General features: G+C 49.5%; 1 protein-coding gene across 4 annotated transcripts in view; it reads left to right on the forward strand.

Moving 5' to 3' along the window:
- The window catches only part of SLCO2B1 (solute carrier organic anion transporter family member 2B1), a 40,090-nt gene extending 25,086 nt beyond the window's left edge, over nt 1-15,004 (forward strand). For all 4 annotated transcript variants that reach the window (XM_085216592.1, XM_085216593.1, XM_085216591.1 and 1 more), the window contains 8 exons: nt 2,344-2,452; nt 6,732-6,896; nt 8,153-8,345; nt 9,060-9,213; nt 12,117-12,286; nt 13,305-13,369; nt 14,024-14,144; nt 14,491-15,004. In XM_085216592.1, coding sequence (XP_085072718.1) covers nt 2,344-2,452; nt 6,732-6,896; nt 8,153-8,345; nt 9,060-9,213; nt 12,117-12,286; nt 13,305-13,369; nt 14,024-14,144; nt 14,491-14,665 — 1,152 coding nt within the window. In that variant the 3' untranslated portion in view covers nt 14,666-15,004. The remainder of the gene's footprint in view (nt 1-2,343; nt 2,453-6,731; nt 6,897-8,152; nt 8,346-9,059; nt 9,214-12,116; nt 12,287-13,304; nt 13,370-14,023; nt 14,145-14,490) is intronic.
- Nucleotides 15,005-15,914: the final 910 nt, after the last annotated feature.

The following is a 15,914-nucleotide window of genomic DNA, read 5'->3' on the forward strand; positions in this document are numbered from 1 at the left end:
GTTGTGTCTGATTTATTCGTGTCTGTGCATGGAAACGGGACAAGAGGCGATGGGCTCACGCTGCACCGTGCTCACACTTTCTTCTCCAAAGGGATGATCAGGCACTGCCACAGCTGCCCAGAGGGGGTGGGGGTCACCATCCCTGGGCGTGTTCCAGAGCACTGGGGATGTGGCACTGAGGGATGTGGGGCACTGCGGCATGGTGGGGTGGGTTGGGGACCTTGGAGGTCTTTTCCAGCCTCAGTGAGTGCATGAGCCTACGGTTTTGCTGGTGCTTCCTTGGGAAACCCAACCAAGACCCCTCAAAAGCCGACTGCCTCCTTCTCCATCCCAAGAAGCCTGACAGCGTTAGACAAAACCCCATTGCAAAAGCAAAGGATGCAAGGGGAGCCCCGTCCATCGAGCCCTTTAAGGAACAATCCTAAAAAAAAAACAGAGCATGGGGCCATTCTGCACGACATTTCCTACATTTGGTTGTTTTCATTTGGCAACAGACTGCAGCAGACGGCCGGGAAGCGCCGAGCCACCAACCTGTTTTGTTTCACCCAGTGATGTCAGCATGCCAATGCGTGATGCAACACTGAAATCCCCACAGCAGGCAGGACCTGCTCCCTCTCTGCTTGCTTTCCCAGTTTTCCTGCTTCACCCCTCAGGAATGCATTTCCTCCTGCAGGAATATATTGTGAATCTGAGCCAATGCATCCTGCGTTCTCCTCCAGGGCTTTGCTCCTTGTATGGAGATGCACACAGATCTGTCATGTTTACACAGAGACTGGGGGGATGCTGAGGACTGGGGATGTGGATTTGGCTCTGGGTGTGCAGCCCTGACTGCTGTTCCCACTCTGAAACAACAGCAGCTGTCAGCTGGGAAAGATGCAGTGAGCAACAGCTTGAATTCGTTTTTGAAAAATGCTGTGGTTTTTGCTCCTGCCTGTCTGGTCCTGATGGAAAAGCATCAGGAACTGGATTTATATCTGTGCATTTAAAATGATTATATCAATCTCTGTGCTCCACCAATGGCACATGGAGAAGGAGCAGCACAGATCCCACTGCTGCTGTGCAGAGACTCTTCAGAAGAGACAGTGGCATTCGCAGCACGGGACATTGTGACCTTTCCAGTGTTTAATGTCGTGCTTTCAGAGAAAAAGAGCTCATTTCAGCCAACAAACCATCCAGTTCTTTTAGGGAACGTGGAACATCTAATTTCCATCAGATGAACTCATTTGTCTGACTCACGTTAGCTGATGTGGGATGTCAGACGTGGCTCCCAGGGCTGCTGGCTGAAAATAAGCTGTGGTTTTCCATCAAACCACACTCCCCCTGAGCTCCCTCTCCATGTTATGCTTCTGTAGTAGCACTTCTTACCTAATTAATTCCCTCATCCCACCAGTAAAAAGCCTGCAGAACAAGTGCATCCAGAAAACCCCCCTCTCCCTTGGCCTCCCTCTTGCTGGTGCAGGATGATGTGCATGGACATCGGGTGCTGCTCTGGGATGGCTCCTAAGGAGGTCAGAATGGAGCTGGGGTGATCCAAGGACTCCATGTCCCACCTCTCGTCTTTCTCTCTGCTTTGGAGTGGTGGCAGCGGGACAGGCAGGGTGTGGATCCCATCCCTACAAAGCTCCAACCACCAACTGACACTAAATTAGGGTGTAAGCACATCTGCCCTCCAGCTGTGTTGATCCCCAGAATGGAGGTCCCTTCCATGGAGGGAAAGGATATCCCTTCCATGCTGCTGTTCTTTAGGGACAAAACCTATAAAGGCACCAGAAGAGAGCAGAGTTGCTAGAATTCAGCTGGGATTCTCATAATCCAGACCAGTGGAAAGAGGCTGAGAAGGTGAGGGGTCTGCAGCTGCACAGCACAACCCAGAGCCTTTGGCACATCCCCATTGCTGCCTCTGCGTCCCCATCTCCATCTCCACTAAGGAGAAATGCTCATCCTCCATCCAAAACTGGAGAAATTCACATCCTTCATCTCAAATGAGAGCTCCCTTTGCCTCATTTAGATACACCTTTGCCCAGTGGTCCGGGTACATCATTTCTTGGGTTTGTGTGTCTATGGATATTTATGAAATACGATTCAGTCCTGTGGGGAAAAGGGGAAAAAATGGCTCTGAGCCCTGCCATGCAGACATCTGCATGGATGCCCTCATCCTGATGGCAGGATTTGCAGGCAGGGCGCAGAGCATCACAAGCTCCATTTGTGATGAGGGTGGGCTGCCCTCTGCCTCCCCCAGGCTGTGATTCCAAAGGGAGATTTCCCCTTCTTCCTTCAGCACAGCTGTGGGAGGGGTGAGCTGGGTGGGAATGTTGGTGGTGATCAACACTTACCTGTCCACAGGTGACAAGTGGGAAGGAGATCAGCAGCAAGAAGAGCAAGGATGTGCTCCGCCAGCTCAAGTCGAGGTCTGAGCACGTGCAAAACCTCTCCCTACTCCAGTTCATCAAATGTAAGTCTGTGCATCCTCCTGCTTGGCAGGGATTTTTTTTTTAATATCAGTGGTCTGAATGAGGGAGTTGAGTGCATGGGAAAGAAGACATGCATTGGTCCTCATCCTCTTGCTGGTCCATCATGGCTTCAAGCACTGGAACAGGTGTCCAGTGTAGCAGTGGTGTCCCCATCCCTGGAGGTATCAAAAAGACACGTGGACATGGCACTAAGGGACGTGGTTTGGTGATGGCACTCAGTAGGCCAGACTGATGCTGCACTGGGTGACCTGGAGGTCTTTTCCAACCTAAATTGTTTTGTGATTCTGTCTTCTCTGCTTGCACGTCCACCATCCTGGCAATGGGCAGTGTCCCATTCATCCATCCTCGCAGTGCTAATAGGAAAGAGGGATGTTCCTCCCTGTGCTCAGCCCTCAGGATGCAGGCAGGCGTCCTGCTGGCTTAAATGCAGTTCACAGATTTCCTCCTTGTCTGCACACAACCCACAGCCCAGCCCGTGCTGATTCAAGCATCGTATGAGAGGGGCTCAGCACCATCTTGTTGTCCGGGAGTGGGAGCACTCAGCACTGCCTGGCTTCATGGCTCATCTGGTCAATGGAAATGGAAGCCAAATGGAACCCAAACCCTTCATCAGAACCCAAGTCTAGCAAGGAAGAGGGGGTAAACTCACAGCAGAGCCACGGGAAGGGAGAGGGATGCCCAGTTAGAGCGGGGTTTGCTGCTTGTGTGCAACCATCTGCTACTGCTCAGCTTCCAAGTGATCACAATCCTGCCCCCAAAACCTCCTCAGATCCTGTCTGTCAAGCCTGGTGACAATGTGACAGCCACACTGCCCTGCTTGTCCTGCAAGGGATGGCTGCAGGGGTCTGAGCATTTAAAACCAGCTGCTTGTTTGTGCAGGCTGGAATTAATCCAGTGCAATGAGCTTGTTTGGAAGTCAGGGGGCTTAGGGATGCACGTAGAACTGAAGGGAATCAGCTGGGCTTGGCTCTATTGAGGCTACGGGTCAGGTTTGTTTGAAATAAATATTTGGTTCTTGGGCAATTACTTAAGAAAAGTGACCCTCTGCAGTCAATCCACGTCTATTTCCCAAGTATTATCCCTTTCACTTATTGGAAGCTCTCTTGTTTTATGAAGGTCAGCACAGGGCAGGCACAGCCAGCGTGGGCAGGTTTTCATTCTGCTCTTTGCTCCACTCACTTGCAGCCCAATGCTGAGCTATAAGAGCCAGCCTGGGGGCTGTTCCCCCACCGTCACTGCACCATCATTTAGCAAACCATTCATCCAGCACATCGCTGCTGGGAGCTGTTGTGTGGGAGCAGATTTATGGCGTTCATTTGGGATTTTTCACACTGATGCTCTGCTCTCTGCCCCCCAAAAATGAGTTAAAATGAGCTCTCTGTGCCTGGGTGGGGAGAGGAGGAAGTGCCTGGCCTCTGTGTGGGGTTTGCATCAGGGCTGTGATAATAAATCCATTATTGCCAAGAGTTTATCCCCTCAGTCTCAGTCCTGGAAATCTGTAATTTTGGCCAGGAAAGCAATCTTGCTGAGGTGACCAAGGTTTTGTAAAACCAGCAATGGCAAAGCTCAGGGCTGGACCTCACTCAGACATCTGGAGGTTGGACTTGGTGATCTTAGAGGTCTTTTCCAAGCTTAGTGATGCTGTGATTCTCTGATCTCAGCCCCAGCAGCTCAATATATACCTCCTGCTTACAGAAATGGGGCTGCAGTGGTGTCCAGTGCCAGCCTCCAGTGCCATCCTTGCACCCACAAAACCCTTGCTAGATCCAGAATACGGATGGTAGGTGTGATGATGTAACAGGGGCAGATTAGATGAAGCCAAAAGAAGTCAGAAGTTAATTAGTTAGAAGCTAACTCATCTACATGCTGCTGGATGGAGATGGTCACTGGCAAGATGATGTGGGTTGGACCTCGTCTTCTTGGTGGTCCATCAGCATCCCAGAGGATGTCAGGGGGGTACAGGGACAGGAAGCCCTGTGCATTTCTGCAGGTTGTGTTCCTGCATGTGGCCACACTGATGGCTATGGGTGTCCTGTTCGGGGTGGGATGAAGGAAAGCATCGATATCCCATCAGGAATTGGATCAAACTGAGATCACAGCAGACTGTTTCTACCTCCATCCCAGGACTTCCCTATGAAAGCTTCGAAGTGAGGACAAGCTCGGGTCCATAGATGAGGTTCTCTGTATTCTCATTTCTCTGGCAGCCTCTGGGCTTTGGGTCTGTGTGGGATGAGGCACGAGGAGCAGTTTGAAGAGCCCTGGGGGCTGCACTTCAAGGACAGGAAGAACTTCCCCATTCACAGTCTCAATAACAGGATGGGGCTGTGTATGGGACAAACACTCAGGCAAAGCACTGGGGACCTTTCCAAACAATGAGGTCAACTCCTGAGAAACAAGCAGGCTCCAATCACCAGAGCTATTCAAAATGAGGAAAGTCAGAGTGCTGTGGAGAGCAATCCTGGCTCCTGCACAGATGTGCTGGGTGACTTTGGGCTGCTCCCTGCTCCTTTTACTGTGCTCCATTCACAGCCTTTGGATCTGCGCACAGCAATGAGGAAAGCAGGATGCAGTGAGCTAGAAGTCATTTCCATTGCTAATTTCCATTGCTAATTTCCAGCCTTCTGCTGAAAGCACCTGGGAGGATGCTCAGTCGCTGCTGCACAATTTGGGAATTAATCCATGAAAGGTGATCTTCAAAGCAATTAAAATCTGGGGCTCGTGACCTGTTTGTTTCTTGGTGATGCCTAAAGATGGTTTCAAGTTTTGTGGGTTTTTTTTGTTTTAAAAAAAATATATATATATATATATATACATAATACATATATATATGTATGTATTAAAGGGTTTTTTAGGACTTTATTCCACATGCTTTTAATATCTGGCTACCTGGAGCTATAAGACTATCCAACCACCAACCCATCCCCATCTCACAAATCACAAAGGCTGGAAGAGATCTTCAAAATCATCCAGTCCAACCCCAACCCATTCCCATCACTGCCCTCTCATAGAATCATAAGGGTTGGAAAAGACCTCCATGATCACCAGATCCCACTGTTGACTCATCCCCACCATGCCCAATGCCCATGTCCCTGTCTCAAGGACCTTGCACTCTTTGGACCCTCTGTAGAGCCCTCCTTTGTCCCCAACATCTCCAGCTGTTTGCACAACCCTGGGAGCAGAATGTTGAGCTCAGAGGGAATGAAGGTGAGCTTTCCCTTTGCATTTGGTCACCCTCTGGCAGCCGTGGAGAGGTCTTTGCTCTTCATGTGACTTTTTAGGACGAAAAGAATAGAAGTGAATGCACAGCTTGGGGCAGCTCCCGGCAGATGGTTCTCCCTGCTGGAGCAGATAGAGAGATTGTCCCCATGTTTGTGAGCTGCTGGGAATTAACACCATTAATTTACAGCAAGGCCTTCGCATTAATCCTCCCTGTTAATTCCTTATCTCTGCTCCAACATATTGGCTTTCAGAGCCCTCATCTGGGAAGCTCATCTGCTGTTTGTCTGGAAGTTGCCTTTATGTATGTCCTTTGCTTATGTGCTGCAAAGCAAAGGCATGAGCAGAACGAAGGCTCAGCATGGGGGAGAAGCAGCTCCAGGCTGGAGGTCTGCAGCTGGTGGGTGTCAATGTCCCTTCAGCATGTCTCTGCTCAAGTACCAAGAGTTTGGCCTCAGGGGAATCTGCTGGCCTTGTTCCTTGCCTGTAATTCAGAAAAATGCATCCGAACCATTGAAAGCAATAACAATAATAGAGAAGCATCTTTACTACCGAAACAGAAAGGACACTACAGTTTCAACCACAGTAAAAAAACAAATTAACACTTAGTGACCTCCCAGACGTTTTTCATGCTTGTTTCAGAAGGAGCCATGGCAGAAAGCTTCGGGGAAAGGAACTGAGGCTGTTTCCTTGGGACATGCATGCAACCACTGATGCTTCGACCCAACTTCTTTACATCCAATCCACCACATAAGATAACTGGAAGGATAAACCCTGAAAGCACTCATTCTGCCTTTTTATAAGGGAAATCTTTGGAAGACCTCACCAATCCTGAATTGTTAATCCTGCACAGGATTTTCCATGGGATCACACAACGGCTTGGGTTGGAAGGGACTTCAAAGATCGTCCAGTTCCAACACCACTGCTGCAGGGTTGCCAAAATCCTGCCCAAAACTTTGGGGAGATTCAAAGCTATGCCATTTTCTATGGGTGATATTTTGTTGTTCCCCTCCTTATGCAGCAGGCTTCCCCTTCTCCTTCCAGATTTCCCCGTGGTCCTGCTGAGGAACCTTCGTCACCCCGTCTACCTGCTGGTGGTGTTGGCTCAGGTCAACCTCTCGGCCATGGTTGCTGGCTTAGCCACCTTCATGGGGAAGTTTCTGGAGAGACAGTTCTCCCTCACAGCCTCCTTTGCCAACATGATCATTGGTAAGTGTTGCTGTTGTGCGTGGGGACTTGCCAGCTTCTGAGCTCCTCTTTGGAAACCAAGGAGAGGAGAATAACTCATTGCAAGAACAGAGCTAGGAACCATCAGGCTTGATTTGTGCACATTTCTATGGTAGGGATTGCTTTACACAGACCATTAGTGAAGGTTCTCTTAACAAGCATGCATGAAATAAAATGAAAAATGGCAAAAATACTCATGTGCATTGTAAAGACACTTTGCAGCAAGAAAGCAGCCCAGCCGGTGTGCTCATCTTCTCTTAATCTTCAAAATGTTTACTGTAGTTAGACTAATTGCTCATAAAAGTTGGGCTAATTTCTTGCTGCTGGTATTGTTATGAAGGAAACAGATATTACAGGCAGGATATGTTCTCACGAGACAAAACTGCTTTTACTTTTAATATCCAGAACGTCTAGTCTCAGGCTGGGACCTGCCTGTGTCATGGTAACCAAGATATGAAGAATAAGGCTTGAAATCAACCAGAGCACCCAGGGATCTAGATAATAATCAGGGGGATCTTTTGAAATGTAATTCTAAGCAATGTGCATCCTCAGAGTAAGGATCTTTAAAAAATAAATCAGATGAAAGTAAGCAGATAGGAGGAAGGTTAAATGCTGAAATGACGGTGTTCTCCACAGATGTGCCCTACTGGGTCGTGCCCAGCCTTGATTTACTCTTGGCATTAAAGATGTGTGTGTATTTCTCATGTGGATTTATCCACCTTTCACTCCTGGCTGCTGAATGTTGCTTCTCCTTTTTCTGTTAGAACAGAAAGCTCTCTGTAGCCGGAAATCCTTTCCTTCCTCGGGTATTTATGGGGTATTTATGGGCTGAAGGTAACCTCCCTGTTGATCCTTTGATGAATTAAACACACTGCACTTCTTCAGTATCCCTTTATAGGTTGGGATTTTCAAAACCCCAAGTCTGTCGTGGAAGCATTTACAGTTTTGTAATGATGACAGCAGAAACGGACACCCTGTTACATCAGTGGCTCATTATGCAGAAAATAAATATCCTAGAATCCTAGAATCACAGAATTGTAAAAGTTGGAAAAATCCTCCAAGGTCACCAAGTCCAACCCCAACCATCCCCACCATGACCACTTATAGAATCATGGAATAATGAAGGTTGGAAAAGACCTCCAAAGTCTCCAAATCCAACCCCATCGATCCCCACCATGACCACAAAACCCATTGGTTTGGAGGTCAGACACCAAGCTGTGGGATCTGCCTTTCCCCAGGTTCTGTGAACATCCCGGGGGCGATGGTTGGCATCGTGGTCGGCGGTGCCATCCTGAAGAGGTTCCAGATGTCCCTGAAGCAGTGCAGCGCCATGTGTGTCCTCGGCATGCTGCTCTGCCTGATCCTTGCCTTCCCCCTCGTCTTCCTTGGCTGCCCCACACAGAAGGTTGCCGGCGTCACCTACAGAGAGAGGTGTGCAGCTGAGCGGGATGGGGGGCTCACTGGGGTCACGTTTTGGGGCTGGGCTGGGACTTGAGCAGAACACTCAAAATTGTGTTTGTTTCCTTAAAACAAGGCAAGGGATTCATGCTTTTGCGAATAAACTCTGAGTCTACCGCGTCCTTACTCACGCCAGCTTCATTGACTGGTTGTGAAACTTGAGAGAACGCGTTGTGTTGTTTTTTTTTTTTTTGGCACAAAGTGTACAAGATTAAAATTTCGTCTTGGAAAGCACAACGCGTTGCTCACTGGGCTCATAACATGGCTAGGGACCAGACCTGGGAGCACTATGACTCCTTGCCCGTGCAGTCTTCCCCAAATCCTCCACCCCAAATTCTGCATGCTGATCCATTCACATTCTTGTGGTCACAGCGGGCCCCATAGTGGTTTCTGTGGGTCACAAAGGTCCAAGATCCCACATTTAGGGCTGGGAAGACAAAATGACAGAATTGGGCAACATGTTGGACCGTTGGTGAATGCTACTCCCAGGCTCTAGGGGTTTATCATGGAATCTCAATGGATCTCTATGGAATCTCTATGGAGGTTCAGCATTAAGCAACTAGTGTTTCATTCATAACCCTATAAAAACGGGTATATTTATATATATAAAATATTATTATATTTTCTGTATAAGATGCATATTAATTATGCTCAATGCCATACATCAATATTTCCTTTCTATTGTAGCTCTGAGTTTGGACACTACTCCTCAGAGTGCAGCATCCAATGTAACTGCCCCAAGAAAGCCTACAACCCCATCTGTGGCTCTGATGGCATCGAGTACATCTCTCCCTGTTACGCCGGCTGCAGTACTGTCAGTATTGCCAACAACTCAGTCCTGGTGAGTCATTCCCACCACAATCACATCCTGGTTTGGGACAGCTCATGAGAAATGGCCGACGCAGTGCTCAGGTTGGGTCAATGGGTTCTCCAACGTTCATTGGCCCCATGCATGGCATGTGGTCACAGAGTGGCCAACACAACCCACGCTGGTACAGGTTCTTGGCCGAGGCAGCAGGCAGAATCCTTTTTGATACCCATCTTTTTAGGATATGTCCTCACCCCTCCGCTGCTCCACCCCAGAGACCACTGCTTCTGCAGCACAGACCCCATCTACAATATCTCCCTCACCATCCAGGAGCTTCAGTGGACACCTTCCATGGACGACACAAAACCCTTCTATTTTCCCTTCACCCCAAGCTGTGGCCAGTGAGGTCACCTCTCTTAGCTGTGTTCCCTGTGGTGGCACAGGAGGACGTGCAGTGAGGGCAGGGCTAAATAAACACCTTTGTCACCCTGTGTGACACCTCTTGTACTTAAGGGATGCTTTCACCATGGGGTGAACCAGCCCACCCTCACTGGGCTCCTCCAGTGAATAAATAACCAGGAAATATTTGCCAGTTCTAAGACCTATCTGGAAAAAAATTAGCAATCCATAGAGGGTAAGTGCTTTTCCTTCGTGTTCTTGGCGCAGGATGTATTTGCAGCATGCAACTGGCTGGGGACTTTTTAGCAGCACTTTGTTAATTAACAGCACTCCATTTTAATAACAATTACATTTCCTGCCAGAGCTTGGTCCCAGATGTGTTCTTCTGCACGCCTGTGCCTGCCTTTTGTGCAGCAGATCCTTGTCAGCTGCTTTTTCCTCCTCAAAGACACCTCCAGCCCTTTGACATGCTCTGTTCCTGAACGTCACCTGGTCCTGCAGTCACTAAACATGTTATTATCTATGTATTATCTATATATTATTGTATATAGCTACACACTACAGTAAAATAGGGACTCCCTTTACAGTGCCATGCAAACACTCCTTATCAAAGCCAGCAGTACTCCTTCCTTTCGTGCTTGCATCCCTTGCCAAATCTTTTTTTCCAAGTATCAGTGCACCATGAACATCTCCTGGTTGGACTCCAGGGATTCCTGCAGCCCATTCCTCAGCCTCTGGTGCATCCACCTCTTCAACCTGCTGTGTGTGATCTGCTGGCTAGCTGAGGTCTGGCTCTGCCCCATCATCCAGACCATTAATGCTCGAGACCCAGGGCTATGGCTGTCTCCGTGGCATTGCGTCATGGTGCATGGCCATGCGTGACAGTGGGAATGTTCCACTGCTCTCAGCTGCACTGTACCTGAGCTGGTCAATGTGCACCCCAAAATTTGGGTGACTGGAGGGTCTGATAAGGGTGAACTAAGAGAGAAACATGCGCCACTGATGGGAGCCTCTCAAGAAACTAGTTGCCAGATGCTTCTGTTGGGCACGGCTGAGATACCACTCTGACAACACCTTCCTGCCCCCAGATCACATCCTGCTGTGGGGATGCTCATGGATTTCCTCCTCATCCCATTTCTCTGGTGGTTCTCACAGCAGACAGGGCAGCTCTGCACTGCAGACCCCGTGGCACCACATCACAGACAGTGTGTCTCATAGGGACGGCCCACCCGCAGCTTTGTGGCTTGCCTCCACTGCTCGGAGGTTTTGCAGATGGGGTCACACTGCCGTGATGTCCTCTGAGGTTTTGGGTGAGAGGGGCACATCGTGGCTCCAGGATTCCACCACAGGCATCTCCAACCCTCCATTTCCTCTTGGCTTTACGCAAGTGCCCTGAATGTTGTGACTCTGGAAGAAGTGTTATATAGATCATGAGAGCTTTAATGTATCCCGCTGCACTTTTTTTTATCAGCCTTGACCCAAATAAATCTCAGCTATCACAGGCATTTATCTATGGAAGGGCTGAGCCGTCCTTTGGAGACTCACATCTCCCTTGTTGAGTGCAGAAGGAGCCTGCTTTGGTTCGGTTCATTTCAGATGGCTGAAGAAGATAAATCTCAGCCTTAATTTGAGCTATTAAGGCCCCTTTCTTGGGGGTGGGAGGAGGGGATATGAACTCTTTCATCCCCAGTCTCCTCCCCCTCCCCTGGAGGCTAGTGCCAAAATGCACAACACAGGCCAGCAAACTCACATTGGGTCTGAATGTTTTATCAGCTGTGGGTGAGACATTTCCATGCCAAGAATTCAGATTTATGCACGATGCCAAGGCGTTCAGCTGAGAAATGATGACATTCAAATAACGATGACATCCAAAACATGTGCAGAAGCATCTTTGGTGCACAGCAAGCGTGAAATAGGGGGCAGGGGGGCATTGCTGAAGCCCATGTGAACAAGACAAGGATGTGTCTGGGTTGGGAGCACAAACAGGTGCTTCTGGAAGCACAGATAAGGACCAAAGTTACTGCTGTGGTTCTTCCCCATCAGCTGTACATGCTCATGAATGTGACATCCCAGTGATGCCCATGGGACCTGGTGAGATGGGAACCTCCTTCCAGCGGTGGCCGTATGTTGGAAGCTGGGTGTGGAGATGGAGAGCTGATGTGGGGATGGAGAGCTGATGTGGGGACGGAGAGCTGATGTGGGGACGGAGAGCTGATGTGGGGACGGAGAGCTGATGTGGGGATGGAGAGCTGATGTGGGGATGGAGAGTTGATGTGGGGATGGAGTGCTGAAGATGAGGATGGAGAGCTGATGTGGGGATGGAGAGCATGTATCCTCACACACTCCTGTTGCCCTCTGTTGAATTCACTGTACTTCTTTATTTTTTCCTCCTGCTCCCTGAAGTGTTGAGTGCTAATTACTGCTAATTATTTACAGTCAAAATCCAAACACCCTCCCCTTCCCTACATCAGCTGGCAGCTATCCCTGGCATCCCCACTGCCTTCCTCAACCCAGCAGCTTTTCTCTCCTCTTTGCAGAACTACACCAATTGCATCTGCATCTCAGAAAATGGGCTCGTGGGCTCTGCCAAGCCCGGTACCTGTGGCACCAGCTGCTCACATCTGCTCCTGCCCTTCGTGGTGCTCTCCTGCCTGGCAGGAATCCTCGCCAGCACATCCCACACGCCGTCCTTCATGCTCATCCTCCGGTGAGCAGGGCAGGGGGTCCCAGGTTGGCTGCAAGCGCTCCTCTAAGCTGCATGGAGAAGCTGCATTTGGAAAAGCAAGGGGTTCTTGAAGAGGGGAGGAAGGCTGAAGGGTTGGTTCACAGAACCGTAGAACCATTCAGGTTGGAAAAGACCTCTCGGATCCCCAAGTCCAACCCCAACCCATCCCACCGCGCCTGCTCAGCACATCCTTCAGTGCCACATTTCTCAGCACCCCCATGTTTGCCCTCAGCACCCCCTTCCTATGCTCAGATCTTCCTCCTCTGGCCCACCAGCCTTCCTGCTCCTTCTCCTCATCCACAGCCCATACCTCAGTGACAAGCTACACCATTGATTTATCGCTTTTTAATGCAGCCCCCTATTAAGCCAGGAGGTTTAATTGGATATCATCTATAACTCATAACTTTCAGCCCATTTCCGTGGTTAATACACTCAGAAAAGCTGCTTTTTATGGAAGAGCTGTGGTTAAAACCTATTTTTACCTCGACCCCCCAGGCAATATGAAATCACTGCTCAGGCCAGGAGTGAGCCCAGCCTGTTCCAAACAGAGAGGAGAAGGTGTGCTGACCCCAGGTCCCCTCAGCTGTGACCCTGGCCATAACCACAAGGTTTATTTCAGAAATCCGGGGTGCCACCAAAATACACCCTGGGACAGCACATTGCAAAGAGAGCCACTTCCCCAGTGGTGAAATCACTTCTTCAGTTGCAGAAAGCAGCCTTTGTCCTGCTTGTGTTTGGCAGAGCTATATTGGCTTCTGTTGGTGTTTTACTCATACCAACTCTGTTTCCTGGCCACGAAAAAGCTGTGGTGAGCTCAGAGCCCCAGCGAATGAAACAGCATCCTTTCTGCTGACCTACAAGGGAACTGTGTGGGGCCTTGGTGGTTTGATGGAAGGATGAGTTTTTGGGTGCGGGCACTGCAAGGTTTTGTGATGCTGGGGAGGGAAATACCCATCCTTGCACAACTGCAAGAGGTCACACTTTCCATCTCGTGTTGCAGGAGCATCCAACCTGAAGACAAATCGTTTGCAGTTGGGATACAGTTCATGCTGCTGAGAGTTTTAGGTAAGTTGAAATTTGGTGAGATGCTGTCCTGGAAAATTGTATTAACTGGTAGGAATCTGCACGGATTCCTGAGCAGCCCCAGGGCTGTGCAAATGCTCTTTGATCAGTTACACTCCATTCTAAGGGAGGTGAAGAAGCTGCTTTGTAGGCTGTGAGTGGTGGGAGGTGAAGAGTCATCCCCATGGGGTGCAACTGCATGGTTAAACGAAAGAGGGAATGGGCTCAGATCCAGGAGGACTGCTGTTGGCTGTGCTTGTCTCTGGAGTATTAGAGTGGCTGTGTGTCTCATGCCCTGGTCCCAGCAGTTATTTTTCTCATGGTGGGAATTGATTTTCACCTGGTGGTCATGAGCGTGGACACACAAAGGGATTCAGCCATGGGAAGGAGCGTTGCTGAGCAGTTCAGGAAGGAGCGAGCAATGGGATGAGCAATGGCCCCTTGTCAGAGAGCAATGAGAAAGAGGGATCTTCTTGCATCACAGGGGTTGCAAACCCAGCCAGCCTTGGGTGTGCTGCACAGACCAATCCTTCATGGGCCACAGGGAGGAAGACCAGACCCAGCTGCTTTCCATCCTCTTAGCACAGTGGAGAGCACCCAGGGCTGGGTCTGTCCCAGAGGTGCTCCCATGACGTAATGATACCCCTCTGCATGCAGCGTGGATGCCAGGACCTGTTCTGTACGGCAGTGCCATCGACACCACCTGCATCCTCTGGGAGAATAAATGTGACAGGAAAGCATCCTGCAGATACTACGACAACAACCTCTTCAGGCAGAGGTAGGGATGGTGGTAAGGATAGGGGATGGGGGGAACTTGGCCATATCCACCATGGGAATGCCCTTAATAATATGCTCTTTTGGCCAGCCCTGCAGTGACCAAGCAGTTGGAATTGATGCTCAGTTGGACCCTTCCTCCTCCTCTCCTCTCCTCTCCTCTCCTCTCCTCTCCTCTCCTCTCCTCTCCTCTCCTCTCCTCTCCTCTCCTCTCCTCTCCTCTCCTCTCCTCTCCTCTCCTCTCCTCTCTCTCCTCTCCTCTTCTCTTCTCTTCTCTTCTCTTTTTTCCCCTCCCCTCCCTTCCACTCCCCTCCCCTCCCCCCCTCATTTATTGTGTTCCCACACCACAGGTATCTCGGCCTCCAGTTTTTCTTTGAGGTGGGTGCTTTCCTGTGCTTTGTGATGGTGTATGTGATCCTCAGACGGCAGGAGAAGGATGCTAGCAATGTAGCAGAGACCACAACAGACCCAGAGAAGAAGAAGTTGGCAGAAAACACCAGAAAGAGTCCAGAATCCAACGTCTGATGCCAAAAAAATGTGAATTGCAGTCCACATCCAGGGAGGTGAAGCCACGTGAATCAGCCTGAGTCAAACTGTGAAGGATGGATGCTTGGAGTCACAGACGATGGGACTGCTTCCCAATTCCTCCTGCACTGCCTCAGGAGCCTTCCCATGCATCCTCCTACACCTGTCTCCACCTGAATGATGCACAAACGTTACCCTTTGGACACTGCAATCTTCTTCATTTCTATCCTCCAAAGCATTTGTTCCTGCTGACAGCCTCCACGATGCCAGCACTGACCACCAGCCATATACCTGACGGGTGTTTTTTTTAAATGTTTTGTAATAAATGGTTTTTAAGAAGTGGTTTTGTACTGAACCTATGTATCCTCATGAGTGACAGCCTCTCCTTGCCTCTCAGTTGCCAACTGCTCTTGTTCCCTTTGCTCTCATAGTGTAAGAGGGGCAGGGGTTGGGGTGCTTGGAGGGAGGGCACTAAGGGTGGGCTCCAAAAAGAACCTCTGTCCATCCCAGGAGAGAAAACCCAGTAGCTGCAGGCTTGTAGCACTTCAGCAGCACGGCCACATTTTGCAGTAATAGCCATAATTCTTATTTTTGTCCATACTTAGAATCATAGAATCATGGAATTGCTCAGGTTGGAAAAGACCTTAAAGATCATCCAGTCCAACCCAACTACTTGACACGAGACCTCACTGAGACACGTCAGCATTAAGGCTCACTCCCATCTTCCAGTTGGAAAAAGGCAGAAACTTTTCCCAAGGTTGCAGAACTGCAAGGGGAGCTCAGCCCTTCTGCAGATTGGGCAGAGCTTGTGGCTAATGCATTTGAGCACAGAGGCAGGCAGACTCAAAGGGGCTGGTGTCAAGCACAGCTGTAGTTATGGGGTGAAGGTCGAGTCTGGCATTATTTTGGTGCCATGGCCTCAATTTACTGCATTCTTTCCATCTCAGGTCTCCTTCCCACCCAAGTGCAAATTGAGCTGCTGCTACAGACCATTAAGTAACTTGTAATTTTTGGCTCCAGCATGAAATTCAGTAGCGAAACCATAACTTCAATGTTCAGCCTCAAAACCTTTGCAGCTCAGCCAAAGAATGCAGACGAAAAAAATAAATACACAGTGGAGAAAAGGAGAAGGAGCGGATGTTAGCTGTGCTAGAGGGTAGGCTTAGGTTAGATTTCCTGCCCTGCACAGCCTCCCCAGGGTACTTTCCAACCCATAACAACACCCTTGTTTCATGCAGCTGATGGTTGC

The sequence above is a fragment of the Meleagris gallopavo genome, chromosome 1, assembly GCF_905368555.1.
Source record: "Meleagris gallopavo chromosome 1, MGAL_WU_HG_1.1, whole genome shotgun sequence".
NCBI classification, from domain to species: domain Eukaryota; kingdom Metazoa; phylum Chordata; class Aves; order Galliformes; family Phasianidae; genus Meleagris; species Meleagris gallopavo.